At 42.6% G+C, this 9,578-nt stretch overlaps 2 protein-coding genes across 2 annotated transcripts in view; both read right to left on the bottom strand.

Annotated features, from left to right (window-relative positions):
- Positions 1-72: 72 nt before the first annotated feature.
- Positions 73-7,912, bottom strand: LOC103373660 (phosphatidylinositol 3-kinase regulatory subunit alpha-like). The gene is made up of 3 exons (XM_008303614.1): positions 7,743-7,912; positions 3,895-4,340; positions 73-2,378 (listed from the first exon to the last, which is right to left on the bottom strand). The coding sequence occupies exons 2-3, from the start codon at positions 4,084-4,086 to the stop codon at positions 2,241-2,243; spliced, it is 330 nt and encodes a 109-aa protein (XP_008301836.1). The 5' UTR covers positions 4,087-4,340; positions 7,743-7,912; the 3' UTR covers positions 73-2,240.
- Positions 7,913-8,989: 1,077 nt separating this feature from the next.
- Positions 8,990-9,578, bottom strand: part of shld3 (shieldin complex subunit 3) — a 7,426-nt gene continuing 6,837 nt past the window's right edge. Inside the window, exon 3 of the mRNA XM_008303618.1 lies at positions 8,990-9,283. Coding sequence (XP_008301840.1) covers positions 9,080-9,283 — 204 coding nt within the window. The 3' untranslated portion in view covers positions 8,990-9,079. The remainder of the gene's footprint in view (positions 9,284-9,578) is intronic.

Consider the following 9,578-nt stretch of genomic DNA (forward strand, 5'->3'; position numbering starts at 1 on the left):
TCTCCATGGTAACTGATGCTAACCTGGTCCAGGTCCTGCTCAGCGTCTCCCTTTAACCAAACTGGTTCCTGATGATGATGTTTTCTCTGTGAACCTGCTGATCTGTACGTTACTAAAACCACTGAATGAAGCAGTTACAGCATCACCACTGGAGGCATCCTGTTGCCATGGAAACCTACAGGTATTCAGCTGCTGATGCAGAAGTCACATCAACGTGTTTCTATGTTTGTTCCGTTTACTGCAGAGGAGTCACATGACGCGTTAAACGCCTCCTTCAATGAGAACAGAGTCTGAGGAAGAGGCAGCTGAAGCACCTCTGTGGTACCTGCTAGCTCTGACTGAGGTTTTAGTTTTTGTCTGGATGTGATGAAGCTTCTTCGTGGTTCAGAACTCTGGGCAGATAAAGAAAACAATCATCTTTACCACACAAGCAGCAGCTCTAACCACGACACACACTCAGAGACGGTAAATCACACATCCTGGTTCTCTGGTAGCAGCAGCTCAGATCTGTTCAGTCAGCAACCACAGCCTGACTAACACCACCTCCGGTACGTGACTCTCTATCTCTGTGAGGGCCGAGCAGAGCTCCAGGTCCGGAGGCGAGGACGTCTCAGCGTGTCCTGGCCTCAGCACGAGCCTTCAGAGGACAGCTTCAGTGTCCAGACCGGGTCTCAGGGTTCAGGTTCGGGTACAAACACCTGACAGAAGCTCAGACTGCAGTGTGTGTTGTTGTGTGTTGAGCTGCTGGGAGGAAGCAGCTGAAGGAAGTGGAGGTGTGTGAGTCACACTGAGCCACTTCTCAGGCTGGAAAGTTTCTTCAGAGCAACGTGACACAAAAAGAAACGACGACGGCTTAAAATAATGACCAGAAACGTTCACAGCCGCCTGTGTTCGTCTCCGAGACCCGAGAGATGAAAATGTTGAAAAGAAATCATTTAAAATCTGTACAAAATGCCCCCAAAGAGCTAAATGACTCGAAAAGTGTGCTTGAAAAATATGTAAACTAACTTAAGATTTGCACAAAGTGACTCAAAAGTCTGGTTTGCAGCTCTCAGACCTCAAATAGCGAATTGAATGATGCACAACAAAGTGCCTGAAAAATATGCAAAATTACTTGAAAACTGTGCAAAGTGCCTGAAAAATATAATAATATACATTTATATAAAGTAATTCAAATCTCTAGTTTGCAGCTCTTCGGCTCTGAAATGAAGATTTGTCCAAACTGAAGGAAAACTTGTTTAAAATGACAAATCATTTGCATCTAAACTGACAAACTTGCCTAAATGACTTGTTTATGACCCAAAATGACAAGAAAAATGACCTAAAATGACTTAAAATTTGTACAAAGTGATTCAAAATTCTCATTTGCTGACTTTTTAAAAGCAGTTCTACAGGAAACGTGGAACCAAACGGCAGAACATGAACTGTTTAATGTGTCGTATAGATTTAACAAAGCTCGTTTTTGTCTGAGTGACACAAAAACGGCTCGACGATGGTCCAGAATTAATCAGAAATGATCCAGAATGGGTCAAGTTGTCTGAACACACACAAAAATAGCCCACGGTGGCCTAAAGTGAGTTGAAATTCTAGTTTTCAGACGTTTCACAGGCACAAAAAAAGACGCTATAAAAGCTCAACGAAGGAAAGAAGGAACCAAAGAGTTGCCTGTGGACTATTTCTGGGCTGTTTTCAGACTGTTTGTAGCGTCTCATTGAGTCATTTGCACTCATAAAAACTCAAAAATTACAAAAAAAAATGTCCACAATGACACTAAATATATTCAAAACTATTAAAAATGTCAACAAAACGACAAAGAGAAGATCTGAAAGGCACAAAAACATGTACATTCTGACTTTTTACAGCCACAAAGCAGCTGTCCAACACTGGAGGAGAAGAGGAACCAAAAGCAGAATCTGGACTATTTCATGGGTCATGTTCAGAGGATCCTTTATTAGTCCCACTACGGGAAATCTGCAACGTCACAGCAGCAAAGTGACGTAAGAAAAACAAGAAGACACGACTGTAGAATAAAGAGGCGACGCATAAACACAAGATAAACAAGAACAACAACTCGACACCTTCAACAGCTCAGAGATCGGAGCGCTGGTCCAACGCCGCATCAGAGACCAAAAAGAACTCTGGTTGCAGAGTTCTGACGATAAAGTGGAGACAAAGATGCTCCTCAGAGCCACGAGGCCCGACTCTGGACCAAACCGACCCAGTAACGTGTCTAAACGAGCTCACTCACCCTCCGACTCCGAGTCGGTCCTCGCCGACGCTGCCGACGGCGGCCTGGCTGGGCGGGGCTTCGGCGTGGGCGGCGACATCCTCTTCCTGCCCACGAACTCCACGTATGTCCCGGGGAAGTCGCCTTTCTCCTGTCGACGGGACAAGATGGTCACAGAGAAGCCGAACTCTGACAAAAGCTGCGATGATTCGAGTTTAGCTTGCTGAAGATGAAGTGGATTAAAGGTAATTAAAGCTCAAAGTGTGACTTCACGTCTCTGTGGTACCGAAGACATCGTTTATCCACTACATCTGCACTTAGTGGCTCTTTGTTAGTGACAATAAACCACCGTAAACACCACCACGTCTCCACTCAGGGGTTACTAGGGGTCAAGATCAATCATTGATTTAGACCGACGTATCGACTCATTGATCGATAATGAATAACTAGAAACATCGATCAATAAAGGGCCCGCGTTCTGCATGGTTTGTACTTGGTAGTATTTTTGAGGTTGTTTAGAAGATGTTTACCTACTTTACTGTTGAAAACACATTATTTTTCTCAGACTGAACATCTGAAACACTGTTTAACGATTTACTTTGTCCACATTTATTTTATCATTTTAATTTTATTATTTTATTTCGTTGCATTTTTATTTTATTTTTTTATTGTATTTTTTTTTAAATTGTATTTAATTATTTTATTTTTGGATTTTATTTCTTATTTTATTTTTTAAATCTTATTTTGTTTTATTTTTAATTTTATTTTATTTTAACATTTTATTTTATTTTTTAAATTATTGTATTTTATTTTATTGAAAACTTGATGCTTATACAAAACACATTTCACTGCACTTCGTATAAATGTGTCTGTGACAAATAAAACTCATCTTGAATGACTTAAAATTTATATTTTATTTCTTAAAATTATTATTACAATTTTTTTTTTTTTAACGGGCACACAAAAGCCGCCGATGGAGAGGAGAAGCCACCATGATGGACTGTTTATGTGTTTACTGTCTAACTTCACACTGTCCAAATCTGAAGAAAAACATCTGGAATGATTGAAATATTTCACAAAATGGCTCAAAAACGTTCAAAAAAATCCCAGAATTTGTCCAAAATGACACAAAACATCTGCATTCTACCATCAGGAGAACTTTAGGTGTTTGAGGTTCCAGTTCCAGATGTTTGGACAAAATGTTGACGTGGATCATTGGTAGGAACCAGAACCTGGTAAAATGCTGATATTTCATCTGAATCCCTTTATTCTATACGTCTGCTTTTAAAGACAAACTCTCTGCAACAACCAGAGTCTGTAAAAAACAGTCGTAAATCTGTGACTCAGCCGTGACCAACAAGTCGGAGAGTTTTGGGCTGAACTGCAGGATGTGTTCCCACAGACAGAGGAAGCATCTATTATCTATCTTTGGTTCTGTTAGGGAAAAAAAACGACCACATCTGATCTGAACATCTGGACATTTCATCAAAACCACTGTTTTATTCACATCTGTTAGAATTTTACTGAAAACAAACAACCTGCAGCAACCAGACCAGTGAGAACAGTGGGAACAAATGGAAACTGGGGTTTGGACTCAGTACACCCGACCCGCTGAGCTCCTCTACTAACAGCGTCCAACCCCACCCGGCCAGAACCACCCGCGTTACCTGCGTGGTCTCGTTGAAGCCCGGCAGCCAGCCGATCTCCGACGGCCGCTCCTCGGCTCCGTTGCTGCAGCCGAGCGCCAGCAGAGCTCCTTTGCTGACCAGCAGCATGTCGCCGACGTGCAGGTCGATGTCCTCCTCGCGCTCCTTCTTGTAGTCGTACAGCGCTCGGTACTGAAAGCCCTCCGAGCTCATCCCGGCGGCTATGGCTTCACAATAACTGACACAGAAACTAAGTTTAAAAAAAAAAAAAAAAACTACAAAAATGGCTTGGTTGTAGTCCTGAGGGCCTCTAAGGTGCAGAGTGTGGGCTGAGCGAGCGAGTCTCTCCGGTCTCCATGTCTGCTAGCGCCGTGTCATCCCTCCAGGCCGAGCCGCGGCCGCCCGATCGAAGCGTCCTCGCCGTTCATGAACAGGAGTCTCAGCAGAGGTGGCGGCCACATCTGGACCTGACGGACGACAGGAAGTGTCAGTTTAACCTCATTAGAACCTCACCACCGCCAACATCTGGTGGACAAACAACATCTGCTCACTGTCAAATCATTCTGGGATATTCTGAGTCGCTTCATGAAGATTCATTCTGGACATTGTTATTGTGGAACATCTCTCCTGTCAACACGTCAAACTGGACATGTTCTGGTTCTGCTTTACCTTCTATTATGCAGGTAAAAATCAAATCCAGTTTATTGTCATGTTGCTGTAGACACACAGTAGTACAGGCAGGATGAAAGAACGTTTCTACAGGATCCAATTTTTGGGGCATTTTGGAAAGTTCTGACTCACTTTAGTCAAACATGAGCATAAAATCAGGACGTTTCATCTCTTTGTTCGTCTTTAACATGTTTGTTGCGTCTCTATTTGTCCAAAATGACTCAAAACATTTCAAAATATCAACAAAAGTTTTGCTCAAAATCGCTCAAACTAAAGTGTGCAGATGTTTTACCTGCATTAAAAGAAGCTGGATAACAAACTGAAGGAACCACGAAGCAGATTATATTCATGTGTCTGTACGTCCACAATGATCGAATTTGTTCACAATTCAGAAAAAGGTTTGAAATGTGACTAAAATTATTTGAAATGACAAAAAACACACCAACATTTATCCGCAGAAAGAATAAAACAGAAAGAATTGCTCAGATGTTTAACTTTCCGACAGTCTTTGGTCTGATCATGTCGGACCTCGTCGAGGAAATTCACCAAATCTGAACGTACAATCCTGATACTTCATCACAATAAATTTATTCTACGTTTAAAAAAAGAGCTAAAAGCAAAGCGTTTCCGTTGACCAGACTCATGAAGCCCTGACCGACTCGACTGACCGACCACGAGGAGACGAGTGAAGAAACTCATTAAACTTTAAACAGCTTTTGATTTATTCTGTGTCATTATAACTTATTCATCAGGTTATTGTTGTCGTTATAATTATGAGCATTCCTTAAACTGATTTTAGATTTCTTCCCTTATTTCTACATTTTTATCCGTTTTAAATCCACCACTTTGTTTTTCTGACCGTCTTCTTTCTGACTGGTCGAAGCTCTCGTGTTTTTATTTATGACAGCAGCTTCCTTCACAACATGATGCTTATGTGGCTGCTCCTTTGTGTTTTTAATGGCTTTTCATGTACCGGTCCTGTAGAGCCCTTTGTGACACGTTTTATTTGTATGATCAGTGCTGTACACGATAGTTAAATATCTACAGTGAGCTCTAATTATTATTGTTAGGAGACCTGTGCACTCAGAAACGATGATGTCAGGTTTTTAATTTTTATAACATCCATTTCTTGACTCCTGTCACTCAGCTGACAGCAGACGTCTCTGAGTTCTGTCTCCTCCTTCAGGTTCTGGTTCCTCAGAGCTGCAGAGAAACATGTGAAGGAACAGGAGCAGAAAACAGCCAGAAGCTGCCCGAGTTATGGGTTAAAGAAGCGGTATTTATTGTGAAAGTGATAATCTGGCGACTGGGTGCAGATTTACAGTCACACAGAGGAAACGATTTGCTGCCTGGTTTTTCTCGCAGGGTTTCCCCCAGGAAGCCGCTCAGATTCCTCATCCTCTCATCTTGTGATGAATTTACGGCCTCATCAAACGCACGGCATCGGGCTGCTTTGTTCCCTTTTCACGGTTCGTCTCATAAAAGGCGCTTTAATATTTGATGGCGTTCTCGGTTCGCGGTGTTTCGTCTCAGAGGAAGTGGCCGACCTCGATGAAGGCAACGCGGGGAAACGGGCCCGATGAAAAATTAAAAACACACATCGGCGTGTGCAGCCACTTTTATTCCTGCTCTTCAGCCCTTTAGCCGCCAGCTTCTGCGTTTAAACACAACAATGTGTGTCTAAAAAGGAAGGACTGTCCTCATCACAACCCCAAATACTCAAAAAACGAAACTGAGAGAAGCAGCAGCTCTGGAAGCTGCAGAAGCCACAACTTCAGAGGTTTTCAAACTGTTTGCAGGATAAATGATTTGGACATTTTAAAACACTGTCAGTTAAATTATTCGACCTGATCATGAGTCTAATGCAGCTGCTGTCTGTCTGTTCATCCACAGAAATCAGAAATTAAAGTCCAGAAAAATACAGATTTTCCACCAAAATATCAAATCTAGCATAAACGTTTAGTTTATGGTCAGTTAAATAATTAGTAAACCTACTGAAAACCAACCAGAAACTATTCCAATCTTAGATTTCATTCATTAACAAAAGACAAACGGAGAAAGTAAAATAATCATCTGGTGAAAATGAAGCTGCAAAATGTAAGAACTTGGATTTAAACCATCAGTTGGTCATTTGTCTCATTTTAGGAACCAACCTGAAACAATACACTGCAAATTATGGGATGTTTGTTAGATGCAAGTCTAAATAAAAACAAAAATAACAGAAAAATCCTCAAAACTAAGTCAGTTGGAGCTGAATAGTATTTTCCAACAGTTTTATTAAAATGCCAGAAAAAAGGCTGCAAACAACAATTATTGCTTAATCCGCGGATTCCCTGGTTAATATATGAGGTCAGTAAATGCAGAAATAGTGCTCATGACGTGTTGTTAAAGTCTAAAATCCAAAGAAGACCAAAAAAATCAAAGAATACAAACTTTATGGTTGAAACCTGCGAGATGTTTGATTTTTTTGACAGTTTATATTAAAAATTACAAGAACAAAAAAAAAGGTTTTGATTTGTTGTTGTGTAATTAGTTTCAGCTTCTTTTACTTTTTATAAAACAGAAATTAATATTTGTTGCTTAAAACCGAATATTTGTTGAAGACATTTGTACTTTTTTTTTGTTTGTTTTTGTTGCAATTTTGCTTAAAACTAAATACGATAAATATAATACCAGACGATTATTAAAACGGCTTAAGTTGATTTTAGGTGGTTAAACTTGTTCAGCTCGTGGGTTTAACATTTAACTCTTTATATTTCAGACTCTAGCTGGAGGATGTTCACTGCATCATCACCGCAGATTAACCACCTCCGAAAGAAAATATAGGAATAATTGGTTGCAGCCGAAAAATATTAAAACACATTAACTAACATGTCAACACCGAACCTTTTTTAAAACGCACGTATGTCACGGAAATAAACCGTCACGAACCTAAAATCTGCCGAGTTTCAAATGGACTGTCGTTAAGTAAACAGTGGAGTACGAGGAAAAACAGGACTAAGTGGTATTTCAAAGAACTCCGTGGCTCACGGCGTTAAAAACACCGAGTAAGACTGAATTAAACACTAATCTTTACGCTGAATGTGGCACAAGTTGTAAAATGGAGCCATAAAACCAGACATCAGACACAGAACCCCTCCAGGAAACGACAATGCATGCCAGCGCTAGCTTAGCCGCCTAGCTCCCGTCCGCCGCCTCACCTTTTCTGGACTTTTTCACCGATAAAAACCTCCAGCAGCGCGAACACCGGGACCCATAGCGGAGCGGCGAGCTCACACGACCCCCGGGTGCTCTCCAAAACCGAGGTATTCCGTTATTTCACCGATTATTCCCACGATGAACGCACTCGTGGCTCCGCCGTCTGAAATTCTGCAGCGCGACTGGCGTCTACTGCGCATGTCTCGAAGCGTTTCAAAATAAAGCTGCTTCGTCGCGTTAAATCACCAAACTGTCGCATTAATGTTCGTTTTTATGCACAATTGAAGCTTTGTTCAAATAAATACGCACGGTGCAGGTCGTGATCATCGCGAAGGATGTTTGACAGATGTGTTTATTTATGATTCCCCGCCCGCTTTCACAATAAATCAAAAGATGTAATGCCTCTGAAACAGCTACAGCCACTGAATGAAGTTAATTTTGTGGTTAAATGCTACAAAAATAGCGCTATGTGTGCATTCTTGTGTCCACAGAAGCGACAAACGTGGATTTGGGGGATTACAGCCGATTACAGCTGGGCAGGGAGGCAGGGCCCTGACGTCACTTCCGCTAACCTAGATTTTAATGCAGTGTGCAGGACTGTCAGGACAAGAGCCCATAGCAACACGAGAGAGTGTGTGAGGGAGAGATGGGGGTGTTCAGGCTGCCCTCATTCATTCAGCTCTTACACAAGCACATCGCAGTGTGTGTGTGTGTGTGTGTGTGTGTGTGTGTGGCATCACGTGACTGCAGCTGCTGCAGCTTTTCCAGAACGCGCTACTCGTCACACACACACATCCAGGAACATATCAAACGTTTATTTATCACAATCATCAGCACACAACAGAGGCTGGAGTTTGGTTCAGTCCACACAAAACAGACCAACAGTAGAGCAGCTTTTATTAAATATACATGGATTTATGCAAACGTAAACAGCACGGAGCATTTAAAACATATTCCTGCACATTCACTGAAGGCAGGCAGGCTCCCACATCGGGTTCCTCTGGACCTGGTTCTGATCAGAACACAGAAGTCAGGAAAAACGTCACTGCAGCTTTGTTCAGTCTTTATAAGCGTGTTCAGTGGGACCACACACAAGTTCTGAGGAGTTTGTATTTGTTCTATCTATTTGGTTCAGTATCTCCAGAAGCACGTCGGCCAGGCACCAGCTGATCCGATGACTCAGGGCCTTCAGCAGAGGACACAGTCTTAATGTTTGAAAGGAGAAGAACCAGCAGCTGCTTGGCCTCTGTCTTCCTGAACTGGCTCCTCAGAGTGAGAACAAAGCTCCTGAACACCTTCCAGAACGATGCTGCTGCTTCACCGGCGCCGACCCGAGGCCCTACACGCTGAAGACGTGTCCCAGCCGGCGCACCGACAGGCCGATGCTCCCCGACAGCTGCAGCTCGTCCTTCAGGCGCCGTCCCACCTGCTCGCAGTGCACCACGTCGCAGAACACCCAGATCTCAGCGCACTGGCGCTGGATGTTGGCGGTGCACGTCGGCAGGCCGGAGCTCCGGACGGACCGGATCAGGCGGGTCCACACCTGGAGGCACAAAACAATACTGAGAGTCAAAGATTCAGATCAAACAGTTACTCCATCTAACATCTACCGGACCTCTAAACCACCATCTCCCATTAGCCTGAACATTTTATAGAATAAAATACAGACATTTATGAAACTATCTGTGACATTTTAGGTTCATGCTTTCTGAAAACTTCTTTTTTAAAGCCTGTCGACCCACTTTCAGCACATTGAAGCCGTTTGACTACAGATCAGGTTCAAATGGTTCAAAGACGGAGACGGCTGAGCTCCAAATGATGAGAACAACGAGGAGCAC

This window comes from Stegastes partitus, unplaced genomic scaffold (assembly GCF_000690725.1).
Source record: "Stegastes partitus isolate 25-593 unplaced genomic scaffold, Stegastes_partitus-1.0.2 Scaffold2042, whole genome shotgun sequence".
In the NCBI taxonomy this organism is placed as follows: domain Eukaryota; kingdom Metazoa; phylum Chordata; class Actinopteri; family Pomacentridae; genus Stegastes; species Stegastes partitus.